Genomic DNA, 17079 nt, shown 5'->3' with positions numbered 1-17079 from the left:
ACACCCAGCGTTGGCATCTCATGATCCCAAGAGTCACATGCTCTAGTGACCAAGCCAGCCAGGTGACCTCCCCCGCCCCACCCACCTGCCTCATGATTCTTTTTCATTCTGCCTTCTTCTGCCAATTTGGATCTTCCCTTCCAGGCTCTACTATTGTGAGTCTTCCATCAGGTCTTCCTGTGTCTTGCCTTTCTCTCCTCCAGTCTAGCACCCACACAGCCACCATGGTGTTTTTTGAAATCTGAGTCTGAGCCTGGCACTTCCTTTGTAAGTCTATTATTGGCTGTCCATTACCTATAAGATTTTATCTTGTAAGGTACTTTAAGGCCCCTCACGACTCGCTCTGGATCTGCTCATTCCAGCACCATCTGTCTCTGTTTTCTTGTATGCACATTATGCTCTAGTACAGCACTGTCCAATGGAAATATAATGTGAGCCCCATAAATACAGTTTTCTAGTGGCCACATTAAGAATCTAAAGAGAGGGGCTCGTGAGTGGCTCAGTTGGTTAAGTGTCCAACTCTTGATTTTGGCTCAGGTCATGATTTCAGGGTTGTGCAATCAAGCCCCATGTTAGGCTCTGCACTCAGTGGGGAGTTTGCTTGAGGTTCTCTCTCTTCCTTTGCCCCTACTCCCTCTCCAAAATAAGTAAGTAAATCTTTAAAAAAAATATATATATATATGTATATGTAAAGAAATAAGGTAAACTTAATTTTAATAACATTTTTTTAACCCAGTATATCCAAATATTATTTCAACATAGATAGAAGAAAGCAATGTGAAATTCATATAAACAGAAAGTGTAATAGAAGTTACCAAGGGTTGCACGGGATGGGATGGGAAGTTACTGTTTAACATGTACAGAGTTTGTGTGTGACGAGGAAGTCCTGGAAACGAATAGTGGCGATGATGTACAATATTGTGAATGTAGTTAATGCCACTGAATCATTCACTTAAAAATGGTTACGTGGTAAATTTTGTGTTTTGGATATTTTACTAAAATAAAAAAGGTCCTCCTTAAAAATCAATATGGAAATGATCAGTAAGATACTTTTACATTTTTTCATAGTAAGTCTGCAAAATTCCGTATTTTACACTTACAGTACACGTTAAATTTGCTTGAACTTTTTCACCTATACTGTGGTGCCTCCTGCCTCCTGTATCCCCGTACATGCTGCTCCCTGTGCCTGGCGTGCCCTTCTCCTCGATGGCTGCGCACCCGGATGGCTCACGCTCAGGTTTTGACCCCAGCGGCAGCCTCCCCTGCCCTCTCCCGAGCGTTCCTGCTAGTGGTACCGCGCTCTTTCCTCTTTGTCAGCCCCGGGCTGCGCCATGTTCTCCCCCAGCCCTGCAACCTGTTCACTACAGGTATTTCTCCTTTCCTGAATCCTACGTTTTTGAGAGTAGATTGTGCCTTTTAACCCTTTTTAGTCTGACACAACATCTGGCTTTATTATTTATGTTTGCTGAGCGAACCCTTTGGCTGGAAAGACACCCACACAAAACCTCTCCATGTGAAAATGAATTAATCTGTTTTTTGAATGTTGCCAAGCGTTCCCTCCCTGGAGGTACCCTGCTTGCTCCTCCAGGTTCCCTGTGAGGCCTTTCTCTTACAGGGGCCACACGTAACAAAGAGTAAGTCAGGAACCTTACCATATGCCTGGGAACTCCGTATCTGAGTACCCTTCTCACTGGAAGCAAATCAATAATATTTTATTTTTTAAGCCTTTTCTATTTTAATGTCACCTTATTTTAATGTTATGAAATATGGAGATAGTATGAAATGCAAAAATACATGTAAAAAATGAATTAAAACACATGTGAGAAGATGTTATTTTCTTTGAAAACAAAAATTTGCCTATCTCTGCAAAATGATTTCTAAGTTGAGAGGGAATGCACAATCAAGATGCAGATTGGTCTCAAAGGATGAAACATTTGGCTGAAATAAACAAGATGAAATTTAAAAGAAGGAAATGTAAAGCTTTGGATTTAAGTGCAAAATATGAATTATAATGATATAAAATGGGGGACTCGAGTTGGTATCAGAGAATTTCAGTTGACCACAAGCTTTATATGACCCACCGTTGGGTTTCTTCTACTCAAAAACAGGTTATTTCATATAGTATTAATAAAGTCTAGGGTCCAGCTCCCAGGAAGTAGTAATACCAGCGTCGTCCACACCAATTGCACTCTGTCTCAAGTATTGAATACCGACCTGGGTGCCACATTTTAAGAGATACATTGACAAACTTGGAGGTGTTCAGAAGGACCCGGCCACAATGGTGACCCTCCCAGGTCACAGGAAGGCTGCTTGGATTGAGAAGAATGTTCTAAGAGAAACTATAAAAGCTGCCTTTACATATCTCACAGGCTGTCCGGAAGGAACACTGTTGTCATTTCAGGGGCCAGACTGAACATCAAAGACATCAAAGAGAGCAATTTCTGGGGCAACAGGGTGGCTCAGTCAGTTGAGTGCCCAACTCTTGATTTCGGCTCAGGTCATGATCTCAGGATTGTGAGATCGAGCCCCACGTCCAGCTCTACGCTGGTTGTGGAGTCTGCTTAAAATTCTCTCTCTCCCTTTGCTCCTCTCCCCCTAAAAAAAACCTAAAAAGAGAGCAATGTCTAAGTAGGGAACTTTTGCAGAATGCAAGGACTTTTCAACAAAAACCCCCTCTTAAGGTGATGAACTCTGTTCCTAGAAGTATTCAGATAGAGACCAGGTCATGATCTGTCAGGATTACCACGGAAAAGTCTCTTACCTTGTGCAGGAGCTGAATTTGGCTCCTGAATTTTCACTCTGTGATTCTTTGTTTTCCTTTAATAGGAGTTCTGTGGTTTATAGAGCCCAATAGCAGTAAGAGCTGACATTTATGGAACCCTGATATGCTAGCCAGTATGCTAAATCAGGTGTATTGATCACCTTACTTTTAAGTTTCACAAGAGTCCTACAGGGCAGGTACTATCTTTCCCATTTTACCAGTGAGGCAGCAGAGACTTAAATTCAGTGAATTGCCCAAGTTACATAGCTAGCAAGTGGCAGGGGCTGGATTTGAATCCAGGGTATTTTACTCTAGGGCCCTTGACCTTATCCTCTACCTTAGGCTGCTCCCTGAACAGCTTAACATATTTGTTTAATTCATCCAAATGTGATTTATTTCAGGAATATAATCATGTCTTAAGTGCGATATTTACATTGCCTATCTGTAAAAAGCATCAGTTTAAAAAAACGAGTACTTTTCTAATTATCAAGAGATTCACATACTTGCATAGAATTTGAAAAATCAAAATTATAATCCTACTACCATTAGGTAATCACTGTTGTCAGTTTGATATTCAATTACTGGTACAACTTTATTTTATTTTTTTTAAAGATTTTATTTATTCATTTGAGAGAGAGAGCGTGCACACAAGCGGGGGGAGCGGCAGAGGGAGAGGGAGAAGCAGACTCCCCGCTGAGCAGGGAGCTTGACACGGGGCTCATCCCAGGACCCCGAGATCATGACCTGAGCCAAAGGCAGACACTTAACTGACTGAGTCACCCGGGTGCCCCTACTATGTACAATTTAAAAAAATAAACTAAAATGGCAGATTTGTTTTCAGTCATGGAAGGTGGTGAGGCACTGAAAGCTTTGGATCCCAGAGCAAGCCCTTAGAAAGGTATCTTAGTCTCTTTGGGCTGCTAAAGTAGAATACCACAGACTGGGTGGATCATAAAAAACAGAAACGTATTTCTCCCGGTTCTGGAGGCTGGAAGTCCAGGAGCAAGGTGCCAGCATGGGTAGGGCCTGGTGAGAGCCCTCTTTCACAAGGCGGACTGCTGACTTCTTGTATCCTCATGTGACGGATCAGGGAGGCAAGCTTTTATAAGGGCACTACTCCCGTTTCTTGGGGTTCCACCCTCATGACCTCACCCAACCCTACTCACCTTCCAGAGGCTCCACCTAATACCATCACATTGGGGGATAGGATTTCAACATACGAATTTTAGAGGGACACAGACTTTCAGTTTGTAATGCGAAATTTGATTTTTCTCACTTTTGGCGCAGCATTGAATCATGCTGTTTCTTTTTAGCATCAAGGCTCAGTAAGGGGAAAAATGCTTTTTTCATTGGAATAAACAGATTTTTGTAATTGGATGATTAAAGTAGAGACATTTATCATAAAATATAACACCTTGAATTGAGTTTTATTCATTCAATGAGTATTTATTATTATGAGCTCTGTGCTAGTTCCTGGGGTAAGGTAAGGTCCTTGTTTTCATGGAACTTACAGTCTAGTGGGAAAGATAGACAGTGAATGAACCAGCAGTTATTCATCAGTCAGGACACCAGGAAAACATCAGAAATATTGCTGAATTTTTTTTTAACATTGCTGAATTTTGACAGATGTGTGTACCTGTGTCACCCAAGCTTCCATCAAGACTTGGAATGTTACACACAATTCTAGAAAGTTCCCTCTTGCCTGAAATGCTCTTCCCTAGAATTTTTCGTGACTGGCTCTTTTTTTGATACTTAGTGCTCAGCTTAAATCTCTTCCCTGTAACCCCCCACCCCCACCCCGAGGCAACTACTGTTCAGATATTTTTCTACTATAGATTAATTTTAGTTGTTCTAGAACTTTATGTAAATAGAACCATACAGTATCTCTTTTGTATCTGGCTTCTTTCACTCAACGTAATGTTATTTAAGATTCATGCATGTATCTTTAGTCTTATGAATAAAGCTGTTACGAACATTCTTAAGTCTTTTTGTGGATAGATTTAATTTATCCAACTTGGGACTCAGAGAACTGTACTAAATCTGATGACCTCCATCTTCCAACTCCTCACTACATGGATGTTGAGTTTCTCTATCTATCCTTCGTGTCTCTGCTATGTTTTCTACATCTTTCTGTGCTACATTCTGAGTGAGATCCTCAGATTTATCTTCAATTCCCTAACTCACTCTCTCTGTCTGATCTACTATTTAACCTATTGATTATTGAACTTTTTTTTTTTTAAAGATTTTATTTATTTATTTGAGAGAGAGAGAATGAGAGATAGCACGAGAGGGAAGAGGGTCAGAGGGAGAAGCAGACTCCCCACTGAGCGGGGAGCCCGATGCGGGACTCGATCCCAGGACTCCAGGATCATGACCTGAGCCGAAGGCAGTTGCTTAACCAGCTGAGCCACCCAGGCGCCCGAACTTTTTTTTTTTAAAGATTTTATTTATTTGACAGAGAGAGAGCACAAGTGGGCAGAGCGGCAGGCAGAGGGAGAGGGAGAAGCAGACTCCCCGGTCTGATGCAGGACTCGATCCCAGGACCCTGGGATCATGACCTGAGCCGAAGGCAGACGCTTAACAACTGAGCCACCCAGGCGCCCTGATTATTGAACTTTTAAAAAAATTTTAACAAATATCTTTCATGTCTAGAATTTCTACTTTTTGTTGTCTCTTGTTCATGTTTTAGATTTTATTTTCCTTAATTTCCCCAAGTGGTGTTATTTTAAAGTTCCTTTCAGATTTCAGATATGGATATTTTTGTTTGGTTCTTCTGTGAACTGTTTTTTATTGGCTCTAGGGTTTTTTGATTTTTGTTTTGTTTTTATTCATTTATGATTGCTCTTCTAGGGACTGATCTTCTGTGGAAGTCCTACGTGTTTCCTGTGTGTTAGAAACAGACACACACACACACACACACACACTCCAACAGAATGCACCAATTCTAACCATTTTAGTTTTAGGTTCTTGGCTTAGGGTTTTCTTTTGTGAGGATAATGTGAACTTGGCCCCTGTACTGCTTCATAGTGCAGGATCGAGGGACTGTCTTCCTATGAGGAGCTCTGTTCATACTCTCAGCCTTGGGCAGGTGGCTTGCCTGGACCGTGGTGGGTGAGTAGTTTTCAGTTCCTGTTCATGGACAAGGTAGCACTCTCCAGAGTCCCATCTGTACCCTGGCCTCGTGGCCTAGACTTCTGGTCATGGGCTGGCAATATACCCCAGCCCTGGGGCTCTGGTCTGTGCCCAGCTGTCTCTCCCATGCACTTCCGTTTCTGGCACCTGATGATTTCCCTTTCCTCTTTTTGAATTTAACTCTGTATTATACTTTTATCTTTTTAATGTCTTCTCCAGCATTTTGTATTGTTTCCAGTGAGAAAGGGTTTTTTTTTAAAACATCTTCTCAGAATATTTTAACTAGAAATTTGTGCAGATTCTTTAATCTTATTAAGCCTTAAGTAAAAGTACTGGAGAAAGGACACATGAATACTTAAAACAGTTTCAGCAATAAAGTAAATCTTTTTAAAACAGTGCAGCTATTTTATTGTTTTCATTAGCAGTGTAATAATTGTTGTGATTTCATTTTTCATCTCCAATGCCAAATATCTCTGTAGGTATGATAGCCCAGCGTTGTTGTAAATATTAAATTATTTAAAAAATAACTGTTACCGAAACTTTGAAAAATGATTAAAATGGTACACATTCAGTGGTAAACTCTCAGCCATAGAGAAGCATAGGCAGGGTCTAGCGGATCACTGTGTCTTTGGGCATTAGAGATTTTAGGCCAGAGCCCACAGATGGGTGGCACAGAGCCCAGAGTGTTTTTGTTTGGCTGGTACAATGTTTTAAAAACTGTAAGTTTGTTGCTGACACTTAAAAATAGTGATATTTCACATAAAATTTAGATACCTGACTTCTCTTGAGTAATGGAGTTATCTGACTATACTGGGCCTGCTTCCCAGACAGGATCAATCACCTTGTATGGAATGATGTCTGCCCCCTGATTTCTTTCCGTGACTGAGGCCAAGGGCCACTTACCCTTTATTGTTACACATTTTCTGTTGTTATTTAAGTAGTACAGAAATAGTACTATATATCCATTTCTCTGTCAAAAATAGGAAAACAAAAGATAGACGGAGAAAACCACGTGTAACAAGAAAAATGGAAGAGAGACTTTTGTGTGGGGTTTCCCTGACTAAAGCCATCTGCCATTCTTATTTTTTTAATTGTATAAAATAATAGAACATCAAACTGATCACAGTAGTCACCTAAGGGCAGTAGGATTTTAATTAGTTAATAATTTTATAATTAATTTTGATTTTTCAAATTCTGTACAGGTGTGTCTATGTTCAGACACTCTGTTGTCACATGATGAAGTGAGCGCTGGGCAGCTGGTAGGGGGCAGGGGGGTTTCCTCGGATGAGAATGAAGATGGAGATGGAATACAGAAGGTACAAAAGTGAGAAAAAGAAATATCACTCTTTCCATGTGGAAATCTGTAGCATTTTGTTTTAGTTTGTGGACACATAGATTATAAGTGGAGCATTTTTTAGGGGAAAACATGTTTCCATCTAGGTTTAAATTCTGTATGTAAATATATTGTTGCCACTTGTTTTGCAGATTGTGGGATTAGTGATATGCTTTCCTAAACAGAAAAAGTTGAAGATGTCTAGATACTTAATGGCTTTGACAGTGACCACCCTCATCGGTGTGGCCGTGGGGGGGTTTGTCCTGTGGAAAGGCATCCGGCGGCGGAGGAGTAAAGACAGCCCGGACAGCGGGCAGCGACGGCAGCATCCACAGCATCAAACACCGGGCAGGAGGGAGCTGCCCGCTCCAGAAGAGGTCCGGCTGTGCTCCAGGGCCCCCGGAGCCTCATGGGAGGAGAGGATCCTCGGCGCAAAGGTGGTGACTGTGTCTCAGGAGGCCGAGTGGGACCACATTGAGCCCTTGCTTAGGAGTGAGTTAGAAGATTTTCCAGTACTTGGAATCGACTGTGAGTGGGTAAGTTAAAAAGCAAAAACAAAACGTGTAAATCTTTGCTGCTTTTCTAACTAGGTAACTTGAATAGTCAAGTAGAGGATAAGATTAAAGGAGAATTAGCTTGTTCTCAGCTAGCTCACAAATAGGAATTTAGCAGAAGGAGAAGCTTCTCTTCTCAGGATAGGGGAGTGCTTACAATCATGGGTTCTAGAGTGAGACATATCTGTACAAGCTCCATTTTGACCACTTATCATTCTTTGAATTTGGACAAGCTACTTACCCTCTCAGAGTCTCAGTGAACTTGTGTCCCATAGGGATGTAATAGTATCTCCCTCCCAGGAGTTTTCAAAGGATTCAAATAGACAAGCCCTATAAAGGGGTTAGCATGATTTTCACATATAGTCAGTGCTCATTAAGTATTAGCTACTATTAATATTTTTAATAGTTTTTTCATAAGGATGCCATGGAGAAGATAGTTAAGGAAGTCTACTTAAATGGGAATTATTACACAAAGTAGCATTTAAAGAGATAACAGTTAAAATTTGAAATACTAATTACCCTCAGCCAGGTACTTTGCTGTTTTGTTTCCATTATCTCATTTAATTTCCACAGTAATCCAATGTAGGAAGATACTCTTGTTACCTTTACTTTACAGCTAGGAAAGGAGGCATAAAAAGGTAACCACTTGAGCCCAGGGCTTTCTTAACCATCTGGTTAATCAATCTTCCTTCCTTCCTTCCTTCCTTCCTTCCTTCCTTCCTTCCTTCCTTCCTTCCTTCCTTCCTTCTTCTTTTTCTTTCTCTCTCTCTCTCTCTCTTTCTTTCTTTCCTTGATTTTATTTATTTAGAGAGTGCACGAGTGGGGGGAGGGGCGGAGAGAGAGGGAGAAGGAGATCCCAAGCAGACTCCATGCCAAGTACATGAAGCCCGACACGGGCTCAATCTCACAACCCTGAGATCACAACCTGAGCCGAAATCAAGAGTCGGGCAGTTAACCGCCTGAGCCACCCAGGCGCCTGACATCTGATTTTTTCTCATAGCTCTTCCTTTGGGAGAGTTGTTACATAGTTGGGATGAGGATCATATGGTGCGTCTTTTTCTCTGTCATCCTGATTCACAGAGTGAACTTTAATCTCCTTGAAACAGAAGATATTATAAAACTATAAATAAATCATAGTTATCATTTCTTACTAATTCAGTAGAATGCCTTGCCAAGATTCTCTGATGTATTTCTTCTGGATATTTAGGATATGGCCTAGAGCCAGGACCTGGAATCAGAAGAGGCTCTAAGCAGAAAAGCTGCCACAAAATCAGGTCAGAGCAGGGTGGGAGGCCTAGCAGATGCCAGGGCAGTGATGATCAAGGGTACACGTGGCAGCGTGGGCAAGGCTTAGTAGTCACACAAGACCTCATACCTTGGCTACTGGAGGCTATTTCAGAAATAATAGTAATTTTTTCTGCCAATGACCTTGGGCAATCAGGAAAGGATTGGATACTTTTGGTGTATTCTATATAAGAAATTATATCATTTTAGAAATATTTGCACCAATAATAATAGAAGAAGCCATTGCTAAATAGTGAGCTTTAATAGACGAGGAAAATTCACTTTTGCCAAACAGCTTGATTTTCTAATTAAATGAAGTATCAGTGCAGCAACAGGGTAGTCTGAAGTGAATAGTTGGTGATAGTAATTGTTTAATTACTATAGCAGAGGCATGGATAAGTTAAAGTGGCAAGTAATCCCAAACCTACTTCATTTTGGTTTTGGGTGAGTATTTAACGCCTGCTGGAAGCCACATCTCCTTCCGGTGTGATTGCATTTCCCTGATTATGGCTGCAGAAAAGCTTTAGGAAGAAAATCATTCATTCCTTGGTCTCTCCATTCTTCCATTTCTTCCTTTCTTTTTTAGAGATGGGGGAGGGGCAAAGGGAGAGAGAGAGAGAGAGAGCGAGAATCCCAAGCCGACTCTGCACTGAGCGCAGAGCCTGACGTTCGATCTCACAAACCTGAGATCATGACCTGAGCTGAAATCAAGAGTTGGACACTTAACCAACTGCCCCACCCAGGCGCCCCTTCATTCTTCCATCTCTATTTCCTTTCCTCTTTTATTCACTTTTTGGGTTTTTTTTAGATTTTTATTTATTTTATTGGTCAGAAAGAGACAGCACAAGCAGGGGGAAGCAAGCAGAGCGAGAAGCAGGCTCCCCACTGAGCCGGGAGCCTGACTCGGGACTCCATCCCAGGACCCTGGGATCATGACCTGAGCCAAAGGCAGATGCTTAACCGACTGAGCCACCCAGGCGTCCCCACTTTTTGTGTTTGTTTAGCTATGGTTTTTGCTCCTTTGAACACAGTGAGTGTTTGGATTTACTGAAGCGTTTACCTTTTTATCTGCTCATTTTCCCCTTATCTCTCAGACCTTCCTTTTGGGATAATTTTCTTCAAGGTTATCCTGTAGAAGTTTGTTTGTTTGTTTGTTTCTTTCTTTTTCTTCTTTCCTTCCTTTCTTTTTTTAAGGGAGAGAGAGAGAGCTTGAGAACCATTTGGAGGGTGGTGCAGAGGGACAGGGAGAGAGAGAATCTTAAGCAGGCTCCACACCCAGCATGTCTCCATGCCCCATTATGTGGCTCCATCTCACGACCTTGAGATCATGACCTGAGCCAAAATCAAGAGTCAGTCACTCAACCAAGTGAGCCACCCAGAAGCCCCTAGAAGTTTATTTCTTGAGGGCTCATTAAACTTATTGTCATTGTTATTGTTTGGAAAGTGTATTTTACTCTTGATCTTGAAAGATACTTTCACTGGATATAAAACTCTAACTTGGCAATTAATCGTCATTCTCAAGACAGTATTCCATTGTCTTCTGGCTTCCCTTGTTGCTGTTATCTGTCAGTCTAAATGTTGCTTCCTTATAGTAATCGAACTTTCTGTAGCTCCTTCTAAGATCTTCACTTTGAGTTTGTGGTTCTAAAGATTCACTATGATGAGGCTAGGTGTTCTCTCTGTATTTCCAGCTTGGGATTCAGAGAGATAGCTGGAAATGAGGATTGGTATTTTCTTTGAATTTTTAAATTCTCTTTGAAAATCGTCTTTACCTTGTTTGTTCTCCTCCTCCTCCCCCCTTTCCTCCTCCTTTCCCTTCTCATCTTCCTCATCGTGTTCCTTCTTTCTTGCTGGAATTTGATCAGCTGTACTCTCTACTTTTTATGCTATCCTACATGTCTGGTAATCTCTCTCTTATATATATATATATATAATTTTAAAGACTTTATTTATTTATTTGAGAGGGAGTGAGAGGGTACAAGCAGGGGGAGGAGCAGAGGGAGAGGGAGAAGCAGACTCACCCACTGAGCAGGGAGCCCAATGCAGGGCTCGATCCCAGGACCTTGGGATCATGACCTGAGCCAAAGGCAGACGCTTAATGACTGAGCCACCCAGGCACCTCTCTCCTTTATAGTTAACATAATTGTCATCCCTCTGGATTCATTCTGCACAGTTTCCTTAGGTCTCTTTTACAGTCCCCTTTTCTCTTTATTTAGTTTTGTCTCATCTGTTTAACTTGCCCCTTAGGTCTTTTTTTCTTAACCTTTTTTTGTGAAATAAAACATATCAAGAAAAGTGCCTGAAACAAAAATAGCTAAATGATTTATCTGAACAGAACAGCTGTGTAACTAGAAACTAGGTCAGGAAATAGAAGATTGCTAGTACCCCAGGAGCTCCCCTTATGACCCCTTATAATCGTTACCCCCAAGAGTTATCATTATCCTGATTTCATAGTATTCACATTCTTGTTTTTCTTTATACTTTTATTACTCAAGCATGTATCCCTAAGCACTATAATTTGGATATTCCTGCTTTTTAAATTTAATATATATGAAATGGTCAAGTATGTATTCTTTTGTATCTGTCTTTTGCTCAACATTATGTTAGTGAGATTTGCCTATGGTGTGTGTGACTGTGATTCTTTGCCATATAGTAAGCTATTGTATAAAAATATCACAATTTATTCATCTATTCTAATATTGATGGATATTTGGGTTTTGTGATTGGGAGCACTTACAAAGACTGTTGCAGTGAACATATGCACTCATTATTACTGGGCATATGTATCTATGAGTGGAGTCCTGGATCGTGGAATTGTGTATATGTTTAACTTATATGGATAATGCCAAGCTGTTTGCCAAGGTGGTTTTCACTAATGTATCCTCCAATCAGTATTGTATGAGTGTAACCATTGTTCCAGTTGTTTTCAGAAGTGGTTCTACTGATTTACCAAGACTATATGAAAATTATCTTTGTCGTATATCTTGTCAACATTTGGTATTGTCAGATTTTTATTTATTTTGAATTTTATTTATTTTTTAGTACTGCCAGATTTTTACATATTAACCATTCCCATGGGTGTGTAGTAATATTTCATTATGGTTTTAATTTTCACATTCCTGATTACTAATGAGGTTAAGCATCTTTTTAAAAAGATTTTTTTTAGGGGCGCCTGGGTGGCTGAGTCATTAAGCGTCTGCCTTCAGCTCCGGTCATGGTCCCAGGGTCCTGGGATTGAGCCCCGCATCAGGCTCCCTGCTCAGCGGGAAGCCTACTTCTTCCCCTCCCTCACTCCCCTGCTTGTGTTCCCTCTCTCGCTGTGTCTCTGTCAAATAAATAAATAAAAATCTTAAAAAAAAATAAATAAAAAGTTTTTTTAATCCAAAATATTTACTTAATTATGCCATCTTGCATTTTATTTATTTTTTTAAAGACTTTTTTAATTTATTTGAGAGAGAGAATAAGAAAGAGAGAGCATGAGAGGGGGGAGGGTCAGAGGGAGAAGCAGGCTCCCCGCTGAGCAGGGAGCCTGATGCGGGGCTCGATCCCAGGACTCCTGGATCATGACCTGAGCCGAAGGCAGTTGCTCAACCAACTGAGCCACCCAGGCACCCCCATCTTGCATTTAAAAAAAATTTTTTTTTGGAGTTTTTATTTAAATTCCAATTAGTTAACATACAGTGTAATATTAGTTTTAGGAATATAATACAGTGATTTAACACTTCCATGCAACACCGATGCTCATCACAACAAGGGCACTTGTTAATACCTATCACCTGTTTAACCCATCCCCAACCTACCTCCCTGGTAACCATCTGATTCTGTATAGTTAAGAGTCTGATTCTTGGTTTGCCTCTCTCTCTCTCTTTTTTTTCCCCCTTTGTTTGTGTTGTTTCTTAATTTACACATTAAATTACACATATGAGTGAAATCATATGCTATTTGTCTTTCTCTGACTGACTTATTTTGCTTAGCTCCATCAATGTTGCAAATGGCAAGACTGTTCTTTTTTATGGCTGAGTAATATTCCTCTGTGTATATATATCACATCTTCTTTTTTTTTTTTAAGATTTTATTTATTTGAGAGAACGAGAATGAGAGAGAGAGAGCACATGAGAGGGGGGAGGGTCAGAGGGAGAAGAAGACTCCCTGCTGAGCAGGGAGCCCGATGCGGGACTCGATCCCGGGACTCCAGGATCATGACCTGAGCCGAAGGCAGTCGCTTAACCAACTGAGCCACCCAGGCGCCCTATACCACATCTTTATCCATTCATCGGTCATTGGACCCATGGCTGTTTCCATGATTTGGTTATTATAGATAATGCTGCTTAAACATTGGGCTGCATGTATCCCTTTGGATTAGTATTTTTGTATTCTTTGAGTATTGTAATTGCTGGATCATAGGGTAGTTCTGTTTTTAACTTTTTGAGGAACCTCCATACTGTTTTCCAGACAGCTACACCAGTTCGTATTCCCACCCACAGTGCAAGAGGGTTCCCCTTTCTCCACATCCTCACCAACACCTCTTGTTTCTGGTGTTGTTGATTTTAGCCATTCTGACAGGTGTGAGGTGGTATCTCATTGTAGTTTTGATTTGTATTTCCCTGATGGTGAGTGATATTGATCATCTTTTCGTGTGTCTGTTGGCCATCTGGATGTCTTCTTTGGAAAAATATCTATTCATGTCTTCTGCCCATTTTTTAATAGTATTATTCATTTTGGGGGTGTTGAGTTTTATTTTTTTTTATTTTTTTTTTAAAGATTTTATTTATTTATTTGAGAGAGAATGAGAGATAGAGAGCACGAGAGGGAAGAGGGTCAGAGGGAGAAGCAGACTCCCCGCTGAGCAGGGAGCCCAATGTGGGACTCGATCCCGGGACTCCAGGATCATGACCTGAGCCAAAGGCAGTCGCTTAACCAACTGAGCCACCCAGGCACCCTGGGGGTGTTGAGTTTTAGAAGTTATTTATATACTTCAGATACTAACCCTTTTTCAGACACGTCACTTGCAGATATCTTCTCCCTTCAGTAGGTTGCCTTTTAGTTTTGATGATTGTTTCCTTTATTGTGCTAAAAAGTTTTTATTTATTTTATTTTTTGACTGAGCATCTTTTTACATTTTATGGATCATTTAGATATCTTCTTTTATGGAGTACCTGTTCAAGTCTCTTGCCCCTTTTTCTTTGAATTGTCTTTTTCTTACTGATTTATAGGCATTCTTTATATATTCTGGCTATGAATCCTTTGTGAGTTAAATGTATTCCTTAAATGTTTTCTCCCATTTTTTTTTTTTTAAAGATTTTATTTATTTGAGAGAGAGAGAGAGAATGAGAGAGACAGCACATGAGAGGGGGGAGGGTCAGAGGGAGAAGCAGACTCCCCGCCGAGCAGGGAGCCCGATGTGGGACTCGATCCCGGGACTCCAGGATCATGACCTGAGCCGAAGGCAGTCGCTTAACCAACTGAGCCACCCAGGCGTCCTGTTTTCTCCCATTTTGTGAATTGCCTTTACATTATTTTTTTTTAAGATTTTATTTTTAGGTAATCTCTACACCCAACATGGGGCTCAAACTCACAACCTCAAGATCAAGAGTTGCATGCTGTACTGACTGAGCCAGCCAGGCACCCCATCTTATTAACATAAATGTATTATTTTTTCAGGGGTACAGGTCTGTGATTCATCAGTCTTACACAATTCACAGTGCTCACCATAGCACATACCCTCCCCAGTGTCCATCACCCAGCCACCCCATCTCTCCCACCCCCCTCCACTCCAGCAGCCCTCAGTTTATTTCCTGAGGCTAAAAGTCTCTTACGGTTTGTCTCCTTCTCTGGTTTCATCTTGTTTTATTTTTCCCTCCCTTCCCATATGATCCTCTGTTTTGTTTCTCAAATTCCTCCTACCAGTGAGATCATATGATAATTGTCTTTCTCTGATTGACTTATTTTGCTTAACATAATACCCTCTAGTTCCATCTACATCATTGCAAATGGCAAGATTTCATTTTTTGATGGCTGCATAATATTCCATTGTGTATGTATATATATATATATATATATATATATATATATATATATATACACCACATCTTCTTTATCCATTCATCTGTTAATGGACATCTAGGTTCTTTCCATAGTTTGGCTGTTGTGAACATTGCTGCTATAAACATTGGGGTGCACCTGCCCCTTCGGATTACTACATTTGTATCTTTGGGGTAAATACCCAGTAGTGCAATTGCTGGGTCGTAGGGTAGCTCTATTTTCAACTTTTTGAGGAAACTCCATCCTGTTTTCCAGAGTGGCTGCACCAGCTTGCATTCCCACCAACAGTGTAGGAGGGTTCCCCTTTTTCCGCATCCCCACCAACATCTGTCGTTTCCTGACTTGTTAATTTTAGCCATTCTGACTGGTGTGAGGTGGTATCTCATTGTGATTTTGATTTGTATTTCCCTGATGCCGAGTGATGTTGAGCATTTTTTCATGTGTCTGTTGGCCATTTGGTTGTCTTTGCAGAAATGCCTGTTCATGTCTTCTGCCCATTTCTTGATTGGATTATTTGTTCCTTGGGTGTTGAGTTTGATAAGTTCTTTATAGATTTTGGATACTAGCCCTTTATCTTATATGTCATTTGCAAATATCTTCTCCCATTCTGTCGGTTGTCTTTTGGTCTTGTTGACTGTTTCCTTTGCTGCAGGCGACCCCATCTTTACATTCTTTTAATGTTCTCTTTTGATAATCAGAATATAAGAAGTCTTATCCTACTCCTAGTCATAAAGATATTCTACATTATTTTCTTGGAGTTTTGTGGTTTTAAGCTTGCACATTTAGATTTACAGTTCACCTGAAATTGATGTGTGTCTGTGTGTACGCGTGTGTGTGTGTATGTGTGGTAGAGTCCAGTTTCATTTTTTCCCCATACGGATATCCAGTTGTTCTAGTACCATGAATTGAAAAGATAAACCTTTCTTTACTGCTCAGCAATGCCACTTTATCACAAAACAAGTGTCTGTATATAAAATCTGTTTCTGGGCTCTCTAGTAATCTGTTTTTCTATTCTTGGCACCTATGATCACAAACTATCTTAGTTACTATTGTTTTATGATGACTCCTAATATCTGGGACAGCAGTTCTTGCCATCTTGTTCTTTTTCCAGAATATCTTAATCTTGGTCCTTTACATTTCTTTTTTTATTTATTTCTGCTTTTCAGGTTCCACAGAAATTTTTTTTGATATTTTGACTGAAATTGTATTGCATCAGTAGATCAGTTTGTGGGGAGTATCTTTTTATAATATTGAGTTTTCTAATCTAAGAATATTTATTTAGCTCTCCCTGCTCGGCAGGGAGTCTGCTTCTCCCTCTGACCCTCCCCCCTCTCATGTGCTCTCTCTCTCTCATTCTTTCTCTCAAATAAATAAATAAAATCTTTTAAAGAAATAAAAATACAAATAAAAATTCTATTGTAAATGAAATCTAAAATTTTTTGTGTTTCTGGTATAAAGAAATGTAGTTGATTTTTATATATTTCTCTTTTATTAAGGAACCTTACTAAATTCATTAATTCAATTTCTCACTTGTAGATTCTTTGGATTTCTGTGTACACTGTTACATCATTAAGAAATGACGATTTTATTTCTTTCCAGTCCTTATACTTTTTATTTCTTTTCCGATCTTACCATAGTGACTAGGATCATAGTGTCGCGCTTAGTAGAAGTGGTGATAGTAGGTATCCTCGACTCGTTCCCTATCTCACAGTCACAGCTTTCAACATTTTCATATTGAATATGATATCTGTCATAGGTTTGTTTATAGATCTCTTTACCAGATTAAATACATTGCATTCTTTTTTTGTTGTTAAAGATTTTATTTCTTTGACAGAGAGACACACAGCGAGAGAAGGAAATCAAGCAAGGGGAGTGAGAGAGGGAGAAGCAGGCTCCCTTCTGAGCAGGGAGCCTGATGTGGGGCTTGATCCCAGGACCCTGGGATCATGACCTGAGCCGAAGGCAGACGCTCA

General features: G+C 40.3%; 1 protein-coding gene across 3 annotated transcripts in view; it reads left to right on the top strand.

The window, feature by feature from the left end:
* Positions 1 to 17079, top strand: part of EXD2 (exonuclease 3'-5' domain containing 2) — a 53919-nt gene that overhangs the window by 5115 nt on the left and 31725 nt on the right. For 2 of the 3 annotated variants that reach the window (XM_028097974.2, XM_028097947.2), the window contains exon 2: positions 7379 to 7762. In XM_028097974.2, coding sequence (XP_027953775.1) covers positions 7424 to 7762 — 339 coding nt within the window. In that variant the 5' untranslated portion in view covers positions 7379 to 7423. Of the gene's footprint in view, positions 1 to 5604; positions 5873 to 7378; positions 7763 to 17079 lie in introns of those variants that run through there. The other variant, XM_028097955.2, reaches the window with a different exon arrangement.

Source organism: Eumetopias jubatus, unplaced genomic scaffold (assembly GCF_037043125.1).
Source record: "Eumetopias jubatus isolate StellerSeaLion01/CBP00866 unplaced genomic scaffold, mEumJub1_p1.0 scaffold_7, whole genome shotgun sequence".
NCBI lineage: Eukaryota > Metazoa > Chordata > Mammalia > Carnivora > Otariidae > Eumetopias > Eumetopias jubatus.
This window is presented reverse-complemented; position numbering and strand designations above follow the sequence as displayed.